Source organism: Sarcophilus harrisii, chromosome 5 (assembly GCF_902635505.1).
Source record: "Sarcophilus harrisii chromosome 5, mSarHar1.11, whole genome shotgun sequence".
NCBI classification, from domain to species: domain Eukaryota; kingdom Metazoa; phylum Chordata; class Mammalia; order Dasyuromorphia; family Dasyuridae; genus Sarcophilus; species Sarcophilus harrisii.
Genome location: NC_045430.1, coordinates 169,989,380 through 170,011,977, shown reverse-complemented (window position 1 = coordinate 170,011,977; position 22,598 = coordinate 169,989,380). Strand labels below are relative to the sequence as shown.

General features: G+C 34.4%; 1 protein-coding gene across 13 annotated transcripts in view; it reads left to right on the top strand.

The window, feature by feature from the left end:
• The window catches only part of CADPS2 (calcium dependent secretion activator 2), a 678,697-nt gene that overhangs the window by 235,054 nt on the left and 421,045 nt on the right, over positions 1–22,598 (top strand). For all 13 annotated transcript variants that reach the window (XM_031938931.1, XM_031938932.1, XM_031938929.1 and 10 more), the window contains exon 3: positions 14,930–15,262. In XM_031938931.1, the coding sequence (XP_031794791.1) occupies positions 14,930–15,262 (333 nt within the window). The remainder of the gene's footprint in view (positions 1–14,929; positions 15,263–22,598) is intronic.

Here is a 22,598-nt window from a genome sequence, read left to right as displayed (position 1 = left end):
ATCTTTTTCTTGCTACACTCAGGAATTTTGCAGCAGATTGAGACCTGACAGCTGTAAGTTTGATGGGTTTTGTACCATGTGAAATTCTTTTAAAACTCACTGATCAGTATACTTTGGTGAAAGGTAGCATGATAATAGTGGGATGAATAGATAATTGGCACCCCCCTTCTGACATATAGTGACTGTGTCACCCTCAATCAGTGCTCTCAGAAGTTCAAGACTATGGAATGCAAGATTTCAGCCTATACTGGAGGAGGAAGCTTTTTTCTAAAAGCTCTTCCTTTCAACAGTGAATCAACAATGAGATCTACTCCTCATGCCTATGCTTTTGATGCTCAAGTTTTTAAATGTTCAATAAGTATTTTGTACTTTTAAATACATGCACAATATAAAATATGCTACACGTTTGAATATATATATGCACAATATGTATATACATCATATACACATATGTGTGTACATGCATATATATAAATTCATTAGTGTAGATAATTCTCAGTGAGAAACTTTCTGTACTAGTACACATCAGCACTTCTGCAACCTCAGAGCCTTTTGGAATTGTCTGAAGGTTCTGAGTTGTTAAATTACTTGCCTGGGAGTGCATGAACAATAAATGTTAGCAACAAGATTTGAACATAGATCTCTAATTGTGAGGATACATCTCTACTCCTGAACTGACATCTCCTGTATTCATTTATTGTTATCTACATATTGGTACAAATACATAACTCTTCTTCATATGGAATCATAATATTGGGACAAAAAACATATTTTTGGTCATTAGATCAACTTTTAGGACTTTATTTTCATGTGGCTACATTGAAATAAGTATTTCTTAAGTACCTACTATGTGCAAGTCATTCTGTTTATCACTGAGACTAAAAAATGAAAAATGATAGTTGTGAGCAAAAAAATTGGAGCACTACTCCAATGCAGCAGATGTGATCTGACAGAATAAATATAAAATGTTATGAGTACATTGGCTTTTGCAAACAAATTGTTAAATTTCCATTGCAAATATTTTATGCCTCAGTAGTCAGCAAATTCTATAAATCAGGACTTAATTTACTGTTTTGCTGATTGGCTAGAGAAAGTCAGAAGGTCAGACAAAAATGAATATAATGCATTACATTAAACTTAAAAATCTGTTGTAATTTTTCTTCTGGAAAGTTGTTTAAAATTTACCATCATACCCCTGGTTCAAACCATTATTGATGTAAAAGATTTGAACATATGATATGATTAACAAATGTGTCAGAGAATGACTTTTGGAAATGACTTCTCAGTGGGGCCTTGAACGAAAGAATTTCAATTTCAATAGATAAGTATATATAACACAGAGGACAATGCTTAGAGTTGAAGAGAGCAGAGAATGGATAAATGCTGTTCTTTTTACTTTACTAGACTGCATATATGCTAGAATCTACAACAAAGAGCTCAAACTATGGAATTGTAAGACCTAAGTTTAAATGTAGTTTCTGATAATACCTATGGACCTTAGGCAAATTATTTTACCTCACCAGGACTTAGGTTTCCTCATTTTAAAAATTCCATAAATACAGGAACATGAAGGTGTGCATGTTCATGTACATACTCTGATAGAGGGATCTAATGGGCTGCTCATGCAACCATATCTCATAGTTCTTAATCTGAATTCTTCATGTAATTGATATTTCCCATGTGATTTGTCAAACTGATATCTTGATTAAATCTAGATCTCACTAAAGAAATCCTGCAGTACCATGCATCTCAGTGCAAACTTCAAAGCACAATGAAAAGAATCCCAAAGTCTATAATTGAGAAATCTCTGTTCCATGGGAATGAAGGGAATCTTTGGCTAATATATATGTCTTAATTTTATGACTTAGTTGATTTTGATAATGACACAATTATTCAAGATTCACTTTTATAAGATTTTTGAGTTTTTTCGCTCCCTCTGTTCCTTCCTCCCTCTGCAAGACAATAAGCAATCTGATATGTATTATACATGTACAATCATTTAAAACATATGTCCATATTAGCCATCTTGTGAAAGAAAAAACAAAAGGGAAAAATCATGAAAAAGAAAAGACAAACAAAAGATGAAAAAAATGTGCTTTGATCCACATTCAGTCTTCATAATTCTTTCTCTGGATTTGAATATTTTACAACCAAGTCTATTGGCTTTTCTGAAATCAGTCTGCTTATCGTTTCTTATAGAACAATAGTAGAATGTTTTTTAAATGCACAAAATGCATAGGATTTCAAGGACAACCAATTACATTGAAATTAAGTTTTCTAAATCTTTTTTAAAGTTCATGGGCACCAAATTAACCCCTACTTTTAGATTGTGAATGTTTCTTTTCAGTATTTTTACAGCCCCCTGGGACTCAAGCAGTTTTATACAGAGTGAGTAGAAGCTTAATAAATATTTGATTATCTTGATATTCCCTTCATGTTCCCACAATTATACAAAGTACGTGAATATACTCTATAAGTACTAACACATATGTTAGTTTCTGCATTTAGAGAGAACTCTAGGAAATATTAAGTTATTTTAAATGAAATAAACCAAAACAGCTGAGGACAGATGGTGCACTTCAATTGAATGTCCAGTAAGTAATAGATGACATTATGATACAAAATGAAATACAGATAAATTAAAATATTCATTTTATCCTTGCTAATTTCATATTCTTCCACTGAAAGGACCAGGACATTGATACTAACTATAAACAGAAATAGAATCTTCTCTTTCTTCTAAATTCTTTTATATATTATCTCCCTGTGAACTTTCAGTTTGCAGTCTGTCTTCACTCTATATTACAGTATACCTGTTTGCTTTAAGATATGCCCATTAAATTATCTGGCTTATAACTGTAGGATTTGTTTTTTGGTTTTTTTGGGTGGATTGGGTGGAAGATGGCAGGGAAGATGGTAAGGTGGTTATAGTAGTACTGACAACATTTCTTCCCAGGCATTAACAGAAAATAATAAAATTGTACAAAAGGGTTAAATGTTCAATTAGTAATATAGAGGTAGAGTGTGAAAATATATTTCCTTATGTTAGATATAAGGCTACATAGATAATTGGAAAATAATAAGGTATGAATAAAAAGGTTTTATATGTATATGTTGGATTATTTCTTCTTCAGCAGGAAACCCCTTAAAGGCGTATTTGTAAATAATAGCAGTACAATGTCTTCTGTTTCTATGATTTCTCTCATACCTTTAAAACATCATTAATATACAATAACTCATATCATACCCACTGAAGAAAAAGAACAAAGAAAATTATCTGAGCTGTGAGGGGGGGAATAAATTAGTTGCAAGGATTTGTTATGAAGAACATTTATGAGTTGGGGAGGTCGAAAAGGATAGGAATGATCAAATAGTCCTTTTTTGGATGTATTTTTATTCAGAATTGATTTTGGTAGTTTAGAATTGTTTTGTTTTGCCATAATTAAATGGCCCAAAGATATGAATTGACAAGTTATCTTAAAAGATTTTTGAACACTTGTAATGCTATCATTAAATGATAATATTTAAGTGCTTTTTTGAGGCAGGAGTCATGAAAATTAAGATTTATTTTATATTTCAGACATGCATTGATTAGAATATCCTTATGTAGTTTCTTATAAATTTAATAAGTTTGGGACACTGAAGTACAGTACAAGGAATACAAAGCAAGTCAGTATGGCAAGCCAGCTTTATTGAGAGTATACACTTAATGATAAAGAAGAGCTGTCAGGGAAGAAGGAAATAACAGATAAGGCAGATGAGATACATGCTACTTGTGTAGAGGAGAGAAAGAGATTCTTGCAGAATTGGTTCTTACTTGATATTCAAACTCTCTAAAGATTGGCCAACTGAAATCATCCTTTCCTTATTAGTGATTTAATTTTGAAAAGATAACACGGAATTTGAGCTTTTCCTGTGATTCTTTGTTTTTGTTTTGACTTGGGTTGACTAACAAAGTATTTACAATAGTTTAGTTAAGTGAAAACAATACCTGATAAAGCTAGAATTCAGGAATATCAGAGTTTTTCAAGGATGACACTAGATTATACAGCTACAATGGGTCAGGAACATACCTAACAGCTCCAGGGCAGAAGAGAAGGCTTGTGATCAGATTCCTAGAAGCATCTGCAAAAAATCCCTGGAGCTTGGGACAATGAATGTCCTGGAAAAAGAGTCCTATCTTCTTCCTTGTTAACATAATAACTTTCAATGGTCAGAATTTTTTTTGTCTGCTCATTTTTCTAGTAAAGAGTTAAAAGCCAGAATATGAATAAACAACAAAAAGATCAAAACATCCAAAAGAAGATGACAAAGTCAGAGCTCCTACATCCAAAACATCCTTCCCCCCCAAAAAAAAAGAGGTTCTGGCCATAGAAGAGCTCAAAGGGATTTTGGAAATCGAGAGAGAGAGAGAGGAAAATTAGGAAAATAATTTAGAGTGGCACAAAAGGAAATGGAAAGGAATACTTTAAAAAGCAAAATTGGCCAATTAGGAAAGAAGAGATACAAAAGCTTACTGAGGAAAATCCTTAAAAATAGAATTTAACTAATGGAATTTAATGACATCATGAGAAATCAAGGTACAATAAAGAAAAACCAAAAAAAAAAAAGTGAAATATCTCATTGGAAAAATAACTGACGTGAAAAATAAATCCAGGAGAGATATAGAGATATTTAAAAATCAATTCGTCTACCTGAAAGTCATGATCAAAAAAAGAGCCTGGATATCATCTTTACAAGAGAGTGAAGAGTGGGTACATGAATGAATCTTTCATCAGAATTGTCTCAAAGAGGAAATAACATACATACTCAATATGGGTATAAAAATCTCTTACCCTGCAGGAAAATAGGAGAATGGGATATGGAAGGAAAGGAGGGTGATAGAAAAGAGAGCATATTAGGGGAAGGGGTAGTCAGTACTAAAACAACCAAACCAAAAACTTATTTTGAGAAGGGACAGAGAAAGGAGAAAATAAATGGGGGGAAATGCAACTAGCAATAGTAACTGTAAAAATAATTTTAAAGTTTCTTTGATAAGGTCTCATTTCTCAAACACAGGGAATTATCAAATTTATTTAAAAAAATGAGCCATGCCCCAATTGATAAATGATCAAAAGATATAAGTTGTGCCCAAAGGTCTATAAACTCATGCATGTGCTTACCTAACAACACTACTAGTAATGATTGCCAGAAGAGATTTAAAAAAAAAAAAAATGTGGAAAAAAAAAATGTGGAAAAAAAAGAGCAACTCTCAGGGCAAAAATACTGGAAATTGAGGGAATGCCCATGTAGGAAATGGCTCAATAAATTCCGGGATGTATTTGTGATGAGAATTTTTGTTCTATGGGAAATGAGCAGCATGATCTCAGAAAAAAAGATAAAACTAGAGAAGTCTTCCATGAACTCAAGTAGAGTGAAATGGACTAGGTACAAAGTAATAGCAATGTTCTGGGAAGACCTGGTATAAATGACTTTGATATTCTCAGTAGTACAATCATCCATGATTACTCTGAAAGGCTTATGGTGAAAAATCCTCTCAATATCCAGAGAAACAACTGATTGTGTCTGATAAAGATTGAGGCATTCTCTCTCCTTTTTTTAACTGAATTTTTTTTCAAGATTATTTTCATTAAGGTGGGAAAGCTGTGTTTTCTTTCACAAACGTGACTTTTATGGAAATGTGTGACTTCATGTGTGGTTTCTTAATTGTAGGTAGGGATAAGGGAGAGAACCCTAGAACTCAAAAAAATTTAAAAGAAATGTAAAAAAATTATAACTGGAAAAAATCCTTAAAGTTTAGGGGGGAAAAAGAATTTCAGGCTAGAACATCTTTAAGCAGGGGTACCTAGCATATAAATAGTCTTTTTTGTCATTTAAAGGACTTTATAAGCAACAGAAAAATGCATGTTTGGAAATAAATTACCATGAATGAATGAGAATCTACTGAGATAATTCATAAGTTCATTTGGAGGAATTACTACTTGTGTCTTACCAAACCAAATAATTCCCATGAATTTGAGGGACAATCCAGGTCCCTGGACTTTTGTAGTATTGATGGTCCATCCACATGATTGCATAACCACATTTAGGCTTCAAGCTGTAAATCTGGCGAGGAATCAGAATTTAGCATAACATTAGTGTAGTAAAACATGCTCACATTCCCTGGATCAGCCCATCAGGTGCTTGGCTATAAAGCCATGACATATGAGACTATGTAAGCATCCCTCAGTAGAGCTGTAAATGTCTACTGCTTGCTTTCCCATGGGAAAACACAAACTGGTCCTGTGAAGACTGAATTGCTAAAAGTAGCCTCAGCAAGGGTTGTGCTGTTACTGAGTCCAGCTTCTTCATTTCTGTCCCAGAGCAAAGGATGCCATCTACCCCCAAGTCCCTCAGTCACAGCAACCATGCTACCAAGAGTTCAGTCAGTTTCTACCAGTGCTTCCCCACATCCACTAGATTCACTTGGATATACGGGCTTATACCCAGTGTATCACTTAGTGTGTCAGTTCCATGGGGAAGCCCTTGGGGATTTCCCCCAGGTTCCATATCCTGATGATGCTTCATTTTCTGGATTCCTTATGTTCCCTTTTTCCCATGGGAGCTGTCCATACTCTGGGCTATTTTAACTTGCAAAGCCCATATGCACTCCTTCAGGGACTCCACCCTCTTTTGCAGGCTGCATAGCTTGGGAATTTCAGAGTGTCCTAGGCTGTCACTTTTAGGAGGCATAGAAACTGCTATCCTACCTTTGCAGCCACAGTTACGGACTTCTCCCTTTCTAATTCTTCCTCTCTGCTCTCCAAAATTTCCAGCAGGAATACTGGGGTGCTGTCCAGAACTTACATAGTACATGGGTACCTATGCACCACATGCATGTGGGACCTAATCCACAAAAAGAACTGAGTGGTGGAGGTGGGGAACACTTGCCTTCTTGAGGCCCTGCCAACTATGCCAACTAGCAGACCGAGAGCTTCTCCAGTCACTGTCCTTTGATCCCAGGTGGTGAAAAAAAAAAAACTGAGGCAATGAGAAGCAATATCATCAGAGACCCCAGTACAGGGGAAAGGACAGCTCTAGCAGTGACTTCAGCAATCAGTTCTGCCTGCCCCAGCTCTCTTCTCCTTGCCCCAAGTGGGCTACATTTATTGAGTATAGACAAAGCTGGCTACTTGCCAAACAAAGCATTACCAAAAATACACTTGCACAGAAGAAGCAAGGTCACTCACGTGAGCAGTATGTGCTTATGCAGGAAAAAGATACTTATATAATCATTATAGTTGTAGATTGCAGATATATATTTTAAGTAATGTAATCATATCTGGGAAGGTCTACATCTGGAATCCTTAAGGCTTATACCCTTACCAGAACCCTATTAACTTTCAATATTGGAAAACTCAAACTATCACCTTCTTTATTTTATTCCGAACCTCCCAAATGCTCAGACCAGTCAGATACACCATATAGATAGTAAGCTCTCTAACCTTAGCTAGGTTCTGCTTTGCTACATAGAATTCATTTTATTTTGTATTATCTCTATCACAGTAACACTTTCAAGCTTCCACTTCCCTTCTTTCTTCAAACCATCAATTCCATCCTTTAAAAAAAAAGCATGTTTTAGTAGATATTTTTGTTCCCTATTTTCTAAGATTAAATCACCCATTTTGAATTCTTTCTCTTCTCCATCTTTGGCTGCTTTCAATGTCCTCGGCTTCTCTCCAGTAAAAGCAGATGATGTGATCCTCCCTTCGAATGTTAAATAAAAAGCATCTTTATATTTGTTTATATCTCATTCTAGTTTCATGACCTCATTCTAAATAGTCTTTCCTCTCTCATATGTTTCATTTCTCCATCTCTATGGGATATTTCTCAGTCTATAAATGAAATCAGGTCTTTCCTACCCTTAAAAAATTAAAAACAAAACAAAACACCAGTACCAACAAAATATGTTATTTGACCTTTCCACACCCTTCAAGCAATTGCTTTAACTTTTTCCATCCCTTTCCTATGTAGTTTCAGAAAAGAGTAATATATATTTGCAAATTCTGTTTCCTCATCACTCATTCATTACTTGTTTAGTTCAGCTCTGCATTGTTCTTCATGACCCCATTTGGAGTCTTCTTGGAAAGGAAACCAGAGTGGTTTGTGATTTTCTTATCTAGCTCATTTTATAGATGAGGAAATTGAGACAAACAGGGTTAAGTCACTTGCCCATGGTTACACAGCTAATGTCTGGGGCCAAATTTGAACTCAAGTTCTCTTGAATTCAGATGGCCAGCACTTTACTACATCACCCGCCTCATTCCTTTACTTGTCACAATATGTTACTTCCCACCATTCTACTGAAATAGTACTCTGGAATATCTCTAATGAACTTGAAATTAGGTTAGGATCAGGGGAATAAACAAGTTGTTGTCCACCAGGATAGGGATAGGGGGCTTGGGATATGATAACAGGACATGGTTAACCACACATCCAAGTGCTAGGAGCTTGGAAATTAGTAAACAGGATTTTAGAAAGCTTGGGTTCTGTTTCATGTTTCTATTTCTTGTTTTTCTCAAAATTTGGCCAATAGTTAAGAAGTAAAAATTACCCTGGAGTGGGTCTAACCAGTGAGTATAGAGTAAACATCTTCCCTCTTACCCCTACATTTCCCTGGTAGTTCCTTGAATGCCCCCCTTAAACTAACCAGTCCCCTGATGCTGCTTGATCCTATGCTACTTTATACAACAATAAAGACCTTTGCTTTGAGAAACCAGTCTGGTGTCCAGGTAATTCTTCCCTATTGTACCTACTCTCCCACTGTAACCTGTTGGTTACAAAAGTCAATGCATCACTCCCCCTTAATAAATCTTTTTACACATCTTATGTTATTGGCTATCTCTTCTTTTCTTATTCCTTATCTTCCCTTCCATGTTTTGTTCTATTTCTTTTGCTAGCTCTTCATGCTGTTCTCATCTTACGAGAAGCTCGAATGGTTTTCTTCTACCTCAGATTAAGCAAGCTTAAAGTTAAACTATTAAATTACTCCCAAAATTAAATTCCTTTCTCTCTTTCCATTATTTTTTCCCCAAATGACAATAGTATTTTTCTTTATCTCACATATAGAATCAGTTGTTAATTTTACTTCCAAATTTTTTCTCCCCTCTGAACCATCTTTCCCTACTTTAGGCTCTTGCTATGTTTCACTGGGTTGTATAATTACTTTTGAATTATTCTGCCTTCAGCTTTTTACCTGTCCAATCTTCTTTCTAGATAATACATTAATTTTTTTTAAAATGTGTCCTTTATTTTTTGGAAATTTTATTTTTGTCTTGTGTTTTTATACCACATTCCTTTCTCTTTGACCACTCTCCTCTTCTATATTGAGCTCTCTCTAATAGCATTTAAATAAACCAACAGTCTAATATAATTTACATGCCACAGTGTCTGTCTATAATCCAGGTCCCATGCTCGCTGAGGTCATTTTCTTCTTTCATTGTTCTGTTCTGTCATCTATTGATAAGGGAGTCAAGGGGTGATCTCTTCTTTCTCACAGAAGCAGGATAGTCAGGAAATTTCCCTCCAGAAAAAGATCAAGCCTCTAAATTCTTTATTTTGAGATCAATCAGTGCCAAGGCAATTTCCCAGACTGAGGTTGCCCAGGCAATTTTCCTTCTCTGACCACAGTGTTGGAATCTTGAAATCTAGATATATCCCTTTTTTCCACAGGAAGCTGAATATTGAACATATTATCAATGAACACTGCCCATAAGATAATAGGGACAATTTGATTTAATTGCCATGTGCTTGTGCCCCATCCAAGAAAGCCATCACCAGTTTCATGGTGGGAGAAGGAAGAAAAAAGGTGTATACAATGTGTTCTTTCTCTCTCTCTCTCTCTCTCTCTCTCTCTCTCTCTCTCTCTCTCTCTCTCTCTCTCTCTTCCTTCCTCCTTTCCTCCCTCTCTCTCTTCCTTCCTCCCTCTCTCCCTCCCTCCCTCTTCCCCCACTCCCGTCATGTTCTCAGATGAGAGAGTATGAAATGTAAAAAGGCTGAAAGTAGTTTGCTGCTCTCTCTTTTATACAGAATGGTTTGTCCTTCAACCAAAATTCTTTCCTCCAAGCTTTCAGCCAGCCAATCAAATTGAGGGTAACTCTGTTCATGGAAACCAATATAAAATTGTCTGTTACCTTGTTAACTAGGTGACAATACATGAGTCTGTTTTATAGATAAAAAATATTTTCCAATTGATTGATAAACCCTCTCCATATATTTGTCAAATCCCTACATATTTTGACATAAGAATTTTAGCAGAGATTCTGCTGTTGTTGATCAAGACAAGTTATACTTTTTTTTTTTTTTTTTTGGCTGAGGCAATTAGGGTTAAGTGACTTGCCCAGGGTCACACAGCCAGGAAGTGTTAAGTGTCTGAGGTCAGATTTGAACTCAGATCCTCCTGAATTCAGGGCTGCTGCTCTATCTACTGCATCAACTAGCTGACCTAATTTCTTTTTCTTAATATTTATATGATTTACTCCAATTTATTTTTCAATTTTTAAAAATCATAATATTTTTATCATTATTGTTTTACAGTGTAGTTTGAGGTCTGAGTAAATTTCTTGTGAGTGTTATTTCCTGCAATATTATACATAGCCTTTTATTTCATTGTGAATATGTGTATGAGCTACTCTCAATTTGATTGGCTGGCTGAAAGCTTGGAGGAAAGAATTTTGGTTGAAGAACAACCCATCCTGTATAGAAGAGAGAGCAGCAAACTACTTTCAGCCTTTTTACATTTCATACTCTCTCATCTGAGAACATGACGGGAATGAGGGGAGAGAGAGAGAGAGAGAATGAACATTGTATCTGGTAGAACATTGAATCTGATAGAACTACTTCATTTAAATTAGTATTTTACTTCTTATCCTTAAGATTGTTTGGTCTAAATTGTATAGATCTAACAGTGCCCTTGTTTGTTTAACTCATATTTGATAAATTATCTTCTAAATCTGTATTTTCTTTTGCCTGGGATAATTTCTCTATTTTGTGCTTTTAATGTCTACTTTTTCATTTGTCTTGTTGTGATAGTTCCAGGTTTCACTCCAAATCTATCTTATTTTTATATTTACATCCTTTTATTGTTTTTATTTCTTTTTTTAACCAGTGCCAGAATGTCTTGCTATAACTGATTTCTTCTCCTCAATCCTCCCGCCCCCAATGCACACAAAGAATGTGTCTTGATTTCTTTTTTTAATTGGGAAGGCTATTTACCATTGCAAGATACTTTTTTTCCCCCCTTAAATTATGACATTTGCCTGCTTTTGTTTGTATTCTTATTCATGAGTCCAACTGTTGCTTTTTATTTGTTTTTCTTGAGGGATTGCTTCATTCCCAAACTTTCTCTCTCAGTTTTATTGCCATCTTTCCCTCCTTTTCTATTTTGATTGTATCAGTATTAGTTCTTTTTGACTTGCCCCACATCCCCCCTCTCCAACCTCTGTCTTTGGTACAGACAACCAAAGTTGGGTGAACTAGAGCCCTTCTTAGGTTGAGAGTTGAGAGACAACTTTCAATTTGTTTAGCATGGGAAAATTCACTGGGATGATAGTACTTGGGTTTAAATTCTCTAATCTGCCCTTGGCATAGAAGTTTGAATCTGTACTCCTGGTGCTCTTTCCCCTACCTGATGTGCTGTAGTCTCTTCTCTACATCTACCTTCTACCCATTGTGAAAGAATGAATGTGAGGGTTCAGTTTGGGCCACTGCTTGAGGAAATGTCATTAGAATCTACTTCAGTCAAAGTCCCAAATAGTGTTCTAGACAATAAATCCCACAGGATGTGGATCAGGGTAGTGAGTGGAAGTGAGCTTGTCACTTAGTCTTCATCTGTCATTTCAGAAAGTCTCCTATTAAAAGTGCAGATATTTTCAATCTTCTTGCTACAACTAACATTCAACACATTGTTATTGATTCAAGGTAGTGCAGAAGTTGAGAACTGCTTAGTCTGCCACCTTCTATTACATTGCAATACACCTTAGTTATTAAGTATGAAAAAAGAAGAGTCCACCTGTCATTTCATCAAATAAAGAATTGGCTATGGATAGAGCTCACTACCTATCCATACCTTCTCTTGTATGACTCTTCCCTTTGATCTTCCATAGGTCTTCTACAAATGATGGACTTGGTATATTGGAGAAAGTGTTCAGGTCATCCATCTGTTAATCTTCACTCTTGCATTCTGATCATACCCACCTATTTTTCCAATCATGCATTTCCTGAATGATATCCCTGGCTTCATATCCTGAGTCTAATTGTCAACAGAAATAGGCTTCACATTTCTCTGCTGTAATGTACTTTCTAATTCAGATGTTTGATCAAATCAATGACCTGCCCATAAACTTCCAGTGGATCCCTATGACTTATAGGATAAAATACAAACTGAACTTATCTGACTAGTTTTTAGGTTTTTCACAATCTATTTTTAACCTGTCCTTCTAGTATTGTTTGATATTATATCCCTTTACAGGGAAGCTAGATGGCAGAGTAGATAGAGCAGTGGGTTTGAAGTCAGGTAGGCTCATCGTCCTGAAATCTGGCCTCAGACACTAGATGTGTGACTCTATATAAGTCATTTAGCCCTGTTTGCCGCAGTTTCTTCATCTGTAAAATGAGCTGGAGAAGGAAATGGCACACCACTCCAGTATCTTTGCAAAGAAAACCCCAAATGGAGCCCCAAAACATCAGATATGATTGGAAAAATTGAATAGCACAACAGATATATCACCTTTACACCTGTGCTTTGTCAAATCACTTTAAAGCATTCCTTCTCTTTTGTTCTACTCTCTTTCAGTCTTTATGCCTGGTATATTTGTGTTTTGTATCACAAGTCTGAAGCCTTCTGTTTCTTCAGTGTCCATTTCAGGTGCCACTTCCTTCACAAAGTTTTCCCTGTGCCTCCCATATGAAAACGACACCTTTCTCATCAGAATTTTCATTGAATTTTGTTTGTATCTCTACTTTGTACTTATTTCATTCTAATATTGCAACTTTTATTAGCCTCCACTCTTATTTATGCATTTAGAACAAAGGCTGCTTTTTTTGATCTTCATATTAACAGCATCTAGTACATGGTAGTTATTGTATATCTATTTAATATTCATTTAAATTTAATTAAATTGCATGTAAATGTAAAATTAAGTTGTATTTAAATGCATAATGTATTTAAATTGAGTTTTTGAATTGAGAGAACAAATATTATATTATCTTTGTCTTAGGAAGGTTATTTATTTAAGGCAGAAAGGATGTTTGCTCAATGTGTACTGATTTTCTGTGCTTTGAACATAGATAACTAGGAAGTATCTGAGTTGAATTGATTTGAACAGAATTAAAGAATCTAAAGTATCTTCTGATCCATGTTTTGACCTGTTTATCTTGGTGTTTTACTTGCCGCTTCTCAGGAGGAAAGCTTCCTTATAGTATCTGCCATTGTATGTTTTGGATTATTTCTGGGAAGTTTACTGACAACTTCTTGAAGCAAGAATGAACCCAGAGGCATAGTCTTTATAAAAATGTATATTATCTGGGATTTTTTAAAAAAAGATTAGTATATTCTAGAGACAGCTACGTGGTACAATCAATAGAATTGTGAATCTGAAAGCAGGAAGATTCATCTTTTTGAGTTCAAATGTGACCTCAGGTATTTACTAACAGTGTAACCTAGGAAAGGCAATATTGTTTGATTTAGTTTCCTCTATAAAATGAGCTGTACAAGATAATTTCAGAGGGGTCTGGAGAGACTTACATTAACTGATGTTAAATGAAGTAAGTAGAACCAAGAGATTGTACATGGTAACAACAAGATTATAAGATGATTAATTTTGATAGACATGATTCTTTTGAACAATGAGATGATTCAAACCAGTTGCAATGGTGTTCATGAAGAGATTCAGAGAGAGCACTGTGGGGACTGAGTGTGGATCACAACCAAGTATTTTCACTCTTTTTGTTACTTGCTTATATATTTTTCTTTCTCATTTTTTTCCTTTTTGATCTTATTTTTCTTGTACAGCATGATAATTGTGGAAATATGTATAGAGGAATTGTACATATTTAACACATTGGATTACTTGTCTCTAGGGGAGGAGTTGGGGTGAAGGGAAGGAGAAAAAAAATTGGAATACAAAGTTTTGCAAGGATGAATGTTGAAAAATATGCACATATTTTGAAAATGAAAAGCTTTAATAATAAAAATTAGAATGAAAAATTTGAATCCTGAAATTGAAAAAAATAAAATGAATTGGAGAAGAGAATGACAAACCACTTTGGTATCTTTGCTAAAAAAAAAAAAATGGGGTCTTGAAGTGTTGGTCATAATTGAAATGACTACATAATAAGTATAAACTACATCCATGTTAATTCCCTTAAACTATGAAGAGATATTGATTCCCAATCCCACACTATTCATACTTGTGCTAACTTTCGAGATATAGATGTAGATATTCTGCACTTTGCCTCTATAAAATTTAGATGATTATTCCAGCAACAACAAAGTTCCTCTAGGAGAAAATATCTGTGCCACAGTAGGAACTAGGATTCACTCTATTACCTTTCTCATCCTCTTTCTTATACTTTACTTTCTCAGAGATATACATACAGAAGGGTAGGTTCCCACAGTTTGCTCAAGTTTAAGATAAGCTGAATTATGGCATAGGGTAAAACCAAAATCTTTCTGTTTGTCTATGAAATGAATTTGTGGTGTTGGCAATACCACAATAGCTTCTTAAACATACATTGTTTTGAATTGAATTGAAAATGCATTGAATCAAATTGTAATTATTATAAAACATTTTTAGAAAATATCAAACTCTTCTTTGAATGTCTTCTATTATTGTTGAACAGCCACATTAACATGCACAAATTATATTTGCCTTTTTTCTTTTTCTTTTAGGTTTTCCTTAAGAGTGATCGGGTGGCCAGAATGGTTCACAGTGGAGGGTGTTCTGCTAATGACTTCAGAGATGTATTCAAGAAAAATATTGAAAAGAGGGTTCGGAGTTTACCAGAAATTGATGGATTGAGCAAAGAGACAGTGTTGAGTTCATGGATAGCTAAATATGATGCTATCTATAAAGGCGAAGAGGACCTGTGTAAACAATCAAATCGTATGGCCCTTAGTGCTGTATCAGAACTTATATTGAGCAAGGAACAACTTTATGAAATGTTTCAGCAAATCCTGGGGATAAAAAAATTAGAACATCAGCTGCTTTATAATGCATGTCAGGTAAGAGTATTATTTTTTATGGGTTCAATACTTGCTTTCATACAGATAAAAAATGAGCTGAAAATGGTTACTCAGTTCTGCAAATTAGTGATATGTTCCATATTGAATCAGATATACAGCATTTTAGAAAGGTCATTTGTTGGGAAAATGGATTAAACTTGAAGTGGTACTTGAACACTTTAATCTTTAAATCCTCCATGTTCAATAAAATTTTGCCATACACTCTACACAATTTGTTTAGGTTTTTAAAGATGCCCAGATATCTAAGTAGCTAGAAATATAATGCTTCAAAAGTTATTACTTTCGTGTTCTACAGAGCTATTGGTTTGAAAAGGGTTTAAAAACATTTATTTTTTCCTATTTTATTTAGAGCTTATACTATTTATTGATTGCTTGCTTACATTTAATTTTGTCATTGAATCATTACCTTAGATATATTGCCTGAATAGTAAGTATTTATGTAATACTGATCCCAGGGTGAGGTATTATAATCCAATTCAAAAGATGTAATTTTCTTAAATTTGAACACCATAATATGGCTAGCTTATTTTGACATTGGCATGGCAGTGGTGGGGGATTATTAGAGAAGCAAAATTTTGCATTTAACTTTATGATTATATAACTAGGTTTATTTTAAGATTCAACGATGCAGTCAAGGATTTAGGAGTAAAATGTAATAATACCTTTTATTCAGAATCTTTCTGTGATCTCTTTTATCTAAAACTTTTTAGGAGAAAAAAAATTAACAGAATACAAGATAATGAAACCTTGTGAATTCCTTGAGCCACAAGAATACCTAAAGTATCTAATACTTTATAATTTGGCATTTTAAAAAAAGATAGCAAAACAATGTAAACATCTAAGTCTGAGTCGGTCCTTACATACCGCTCAATAAATGGTTTTAAGTTTTGGGGCCAAGAAAAATAAAAACAAAAATCTTTACTTTTCCAAAATGTGTAGTTTTTCAAAGAGTAATCTCAGATTTTCCCTTATTTTTCCCAGTCTGTTACTTTGTTATTAGCAATAAAAATCGCCAGGCATCGCCACATAGCATAACCCTGAAAGTATAGATATTATGAAGCCATTTCCTTAAATGGACAGAATAGGGACCTGTATTTAAAACACACATTGTTGACAAGGGATGTGAATTTGCTATTTTAGAATGAGGATGAATTTTGCTTCTCTGGATCTGGGTTTACTTTTCTTTAAAATGAAGTGGTTGAACTAATAGTATCTAAGGCTCATTCCAGCTGTAAATCCTATGATCCAGAGGAAAATAACATCCTGTGGCTCTATTTATCTCCCTTCACCCCCTCCCACCTACACTTTGAATGTGTTAAGAAGTTAATGTATGTGGGATGGGAAGAGGATTGCTTAGTCAACTTGATGAATTTACAAAGTAGAAAACAAAGGTTTGGGATTTTTAACGCATTTCCCTCAGTCTCATTTTGCATCATCTGAAGAGTGAATTTCATTGATAGAAACTATCTTCAAGAACTCCTACGTTTGCAGGACCTTGTGTTTTAGAAGGACTCACTACTTTGCATTCATCTATAAAAGAAATCCTGTACATCTCTTTGGTGCTCTTTCCTTTTGTCCATACTTCTGGAGAGATTCAGGGTGCTCAATAAGTTTTATGTGCTCCTGAGAATGAGGGGAGAAGGGGTTGAGTTTTGTTTCCCTTGCCTTCCAAGCCAATATAAGAGCATTCCAGCAGTACTGAATTATTGACCTTAACCTTGGAGATTCAATGTATAATTTTTCAGCATATGATTAAATTGAGGGGTCAACCATGTGGCTTCAAAGTGAGAGCTGATGGGGGTTTTTTACCTATCAACCCAAATGTTGAAAATCACAAGATCTGGACTTATAGCTGGAGAAAGAAGGAACATTCCCTAAACAGCAGGATTTTGGAATCTATCCTTCTAATAGGACAAGGGATATCACCTTTGTGGGGATCCCCAAACTCAAGAGTTTGGCAAACCAGTTTTCTTTTAAGTGAAGGGGAATTCTCTGAACATTTTACATTTTGGCAAGAGAAGAGAATCACAAGAGTGGCATCAGGACCAGCAATGACAGGGAAACTGAACAATGAGATGGGAAATAAGGAACATGATCTTTGCCTTCCAATATTATCATGATTTGTTTGGGAAGTGTTGATGAAAGAAAATGAGCTGCTTAGCATCCACAAATGTCTTTCCACTTTTGGACAATATAATCTCTCAGAATAATATTATAAGACTGGAGGTATATGTATTGAATGTCAGAGAAGTTTCTCTTTTGAGGGATTCCAAACTAAAAGGTAGTATTATGATTCTGGGGAACTGCATATCTCCCTCTGAAAAGTAGTACTGAGCTTAGAATTTCAGGGCTCTTGCCCTGTTGTGAAATCAAACTTGGTATTACTAACTAAGAGGATTCCAAATCATAGGATACTGCTTTTAATTTGCAGGACTTTAGTCTAGAGAATATTAATACTTGCCAAAAAGGAAACTTGTATTATTGGTATTATGGATCAGTGTGAGTTATTTATTTGCTATCTGAATTTATTTATGGACTCCTGATTATAAGTCTTTGACACATATATATATAGTAATAATAACTCCCCTATAATTGATACATGCTTTTGTAACCTTTAATATTTTTATAAGTGATGAAGATATACTGATGCTCTCATCTCTAGAGATATAGATACCAGATGTATTCTAAAAGCTCAGCTATTAATGGGGTTATAAGAAGCTAAAAAAAAATAGTGATTTGGGGGGGAGATTTCTCCCAGGATTGGATTTGGTCTTTTTGAAAATAGCCTCTAAGCCACAGAATATCTAAATATATGAGGATTCAGTGATGACAATGATGGATTTTTGTAGGGAGAAAATACTGAAATAAGATTTGTCTTTGTTTTTGGCAGAAATCCAGATCTCAAAGAGACTAAAGGTCTGGGTGTCTGTCTGAAATGAAGATAAATCTTATTTCAGTATTCCTGATCTTAAAAAAAATCATAGTACTGCCAATGAGTTTCTTGCAATTTACCCAAAAAGTGCTTTAAAAACAAAGGTATTGCGATAATAGAATATAGCATTTATATATGAAGAGCGGGGGTACTATTAACCTCAAGGACCATTAACCTCAAGAATAAAAGACGAGTAGAAGTATTAGGTGAGATTGACAAGAACTAAGAAAAAAGAATATATTTTTAACTGAATCAAGGATGTCAAGTATGAGTAAAGCTTAATTTTACTTGTGTTGCAATAGTTATCAGTGTTAGATATTTATATTTTTGTTTTTCTATAAGACTTCTGATAATCCTATAATTCCATTCCTTATGCCTGTTTCCATTATTGCTAGCAATAAAAATCCTCAGAAAACCTCAGAACTGTGTGCTTGATTGCTAAAGGACCATAGGGGTAGTTGCCACCATATAATTGTTTTCTTATTACACGAATAATCAACAAGAAATGAAGCCTATTGAAAAATAATTCATGAATAAGATAAACTAACAAGAATGAAGATCTATTGGGAGAAAAAAAGGAGTGGGTTTATTAAATAGAGGGTTAGTCTGAGGCAGCTAGATGGTACAGTAGATAGAGCACCTGCTCAGGAGTCAGAATAATCTTAAATTCAAGTCCCACCTCAGAAGCTTAAGATATTTATTAGCTGTGTGACCTGGAGCAAGTCATTTAACTCCAATTACCTAGCAAAACTACAACAAAAATAGGTTTATTGTGGAAGCAGAACATTTCCATGAAAGTAGACTAGGTATAAAGGCTGTATCCTGATACAGTATTTGGAGAAGTAGCATCCAGAATCCATTGACAGGAAAATGTCTAATTCTTGTTTGGCAACTCAAATTAATGCTGTTCTTAAACACATTATGTGTTTTACATAAGTCTGTTTAAACATCCTTATGGGTTTTAACCAAAATATAAACCCTAAATAAAATATAAAATATATTTTCCAGAAAAAAAGAGAGGTATTTTTACATACCATGATTATATGAGATGTCTCTTTGAAAACTTGTATTTTATTTCTTAATTTTCATCATAGACCACTTGATGAAATATAGGAATAGATTTTTGAATTTATGGAAAATCAGAGACATCTAGATATTAAGATAATTCTTTCTTGGTTACAGAAATCATATACTCAAATAATCAAGTCTTTGTCAGTATTTATTATTAGTCATTTGGAAATACAAGGAGTTTATATTTCAAGGGAAACAACATATATCTATATAGACATTTACACAAGATACATAAAACATTTTTCTCAGAATATATACTTTATGGGAAAAGATCCTTCACAGAAAGACACCAGTACTTGAGATGAGGAGTAGATTAGCAAAAATCTCCAGATGGTAGTTCTTGACCTGAGCTTAAAAGAAAGCCTTGAGGAAGGAGATCATTCAAGACACTGGAGACAACCAGTTTAAAAAAAACAAAAAACAAAACAGAGACAGTAGGGCAATTAGGCCAATATGGATACACCAAAGAATATTTAGAAGGGATATTAAGAAGTCTAGAAATATAGGAAGTCAGTTTGTACAGAGTTTTAGATATCAAAGAGAGGAGTACATATTCGATTCTGTTTATTCTATAGGGAGACACTGGGATGGGAGATTACATGGTAAAACTGTGTTGAGGAAAACCACTTTGGCAGCTATGTGGAGGATGGGTTGAAGTGAAGAAAGGACTTTTGCAGTCATTCAGGGAATACATTTTGAGGGCATGAACTAGGGTTATGTGTGTATAAGTGAAGACAAGGAGACATAGGGAGAAATGTTGTGAATACAGAAATTACAGGATCTGAAACTGATTCTATAATTGGGGTAAGTGGAAGTTATAAGTGAATTTATGAGAACTGATAAAATAATTAAGTGAAAAAGTAAAGACAGAAAAGAAAAGAGAGCCTACTACAGAACCTTATGATTTACCCACAATTAGAGTAATGGAGACTTGAGAAGGAAATAATCAGAACCAAGAGAGAGCACTATTATAAAAACTGAAAAGGTTAAAGAATTCATGAAAAGCAGATGATCAGCAGTGTCAGGTGCTGCAGAGAGATCAAGAGCATAAGGATTAAGAAATAAGTAAGATAGTTGGTAACAGGAGAGATCAGCATCAATTAAATGAAGATGATGGAATCTAAACTTAAGATGCTTTAAAAGAAAATAAAAGCATACAAACCTTTTTTCAAGAAGTTTAAGTGAGAAAGAAGAGCAGAAAAATAGAACAATAACTTTCAAAGATGGTAGGATATTATCATGGCTTTAGGATTGAAAGAGACTTAAATGCTTCCATGTTTGTATATAGCAGTAATGGAACCAGTAGAATGGGTGGCAGGATGGGACGGAGAGCAGTCTTTTGTGCATTATGGTACAGGATGGTATCTTATGGAGGAAAAAAAGGTGCTAATCACAAAAAGGAGAAGGGTGGTTCTTAGAGACTAAGAGGAGGAGAGTAGGGAAAACAGCATGAGAAAAGAGGGGTGAGATGAGGGTAATCTCACTAAATGAGCTTAATTTCTTTTTTTTCCCCTTCTTTTTGAGTGATATATGAAACAATGTCCTTAGCTGAGAGAGTTAAGGGGAATGATTCTGGGAAAATCTTGGGAAAAGGTTTAAAACAGTTTGTATGGTAAGTGGGATAGAAATCACTTAAAGAAGAATAGGATTGCCTTGTTACAAGGAGTACCAGTTGAGATTAGTTAACAGAACTTTGTAGTAATGTATTTAAAGCAATTTCATGGTTCCATTCAGTCACACTTGACTAGGAAAAACCCCTAGATAAGGCTTTGATAAAGCATGAAGAACAATAAAATAAGGGAGTAGAATTGACCTAATTTACCAAGTAATAGAGGTTTGGGAGGTGGGAAAGTATGACCAGAGTTAGGATAATAGTTTAGGAAAATGCTGAATACAGATGATTGAACTGTTGATACTCTTTAATCTCCCTTTAGTCTCTCTTGACTGGCAAGAGTATTTACTGGAAATGTCAAAGTATCTGTTGGACTGTTGACTATTCTCCTGGAACAACTGAATCATTTCCATATTCTCATTCTCACTATAATTGAAACTAGAAGATATTCCAGAAATTATTTAACTTCAACCTGTCCTGAATAAGGAACTTCTACAACAAATAGCCTCAGTGAAGTCTAGCTTTCACTTTAAGACCTCAAGAAATAAGGAATCCACTTTCTCCTCAAGCAGAAACTTCCACCTTTGGATATTTAAATTGTAGAACAATTAGTCAATTAGCATTTTTATTTCTTACATTATGCCAGATGGAAACTGCACTAAGAAATGGAGAATATAAAAGTGGCCACAGATATCTGCTTTGAAGGAGCTCAGCTTTCTTATATCAAGCTGAAATCAGCCTCTTTGCAACTTAAAATATGTTAGAGCTGGAAGAAATCTCAGAAGTCCTATAGTACAATACCAGCAACAAAATTATCCTTTATTGAGCAACTTTCCTTTTAATGAGTCTCTCTGAAGCACATCAATTTTTCCTCATTCTCTCCCTATATTTGTATATGAGTGAAATCTATTTAGTTTGGTTGAAGTAAGCAGAACCCACAGTTACCTCCTTTTCACAACAAATTGACAGAGTTGAGAATTTGCTAAAGATCTTTGGGAAAATCAGTTGTTTCTGTTTTCATTTTCCCTTCTACAATACTGATTTTTCATATGGAAGACTTAACAATACACAAAATTTTCAAGTTCTTTGATCAGATTTTTCTTACATGAATAAAGGATTTTAAACAAAAGAAAATAAAATAAATATTTTAGAAGCCTGTGATTATAAAACAGATCCAAAAATTCTCCATAATTTTTTTATATTTCTGATATTTCTGAGAATCAAAAAGTAAGTGGATACCTCTAACTATTCTGTAAGAAAATTATGAACAATCTATGGACAAACACATTCCTTAGATGTAGGGAAATTTTACTGAAATTTGCAGATCTGATGATGTCACCTGCCTATTAAAAAATCTTTACTTATTGGGACTTTTGTCTTAAGGATAAAACACAAAATCCTCAAATTGGTATTTAAAGTATCCTAACAATATGGCTCTTACTTACATTTCCAAGTAGAAAGGTGAGATGCCATGAATGTCAATCAAATAACCACTAGACCCCACCAGTCATATAAAATAAGGATCCTGATGCTAAGACCAGAAACTTTAGATAGAAGTCTTTATTTAATCTATTGGAGATAATTGGGAACAAAACTAAGGCACCTTTGCTTTTGTCAAGTAAAGTTATTTCACCAAGGTGCAACAGGAAATCTGTTCTAAATGACTGAAAAAATGGGTTCAGAGCATGAAAGATTAGGAT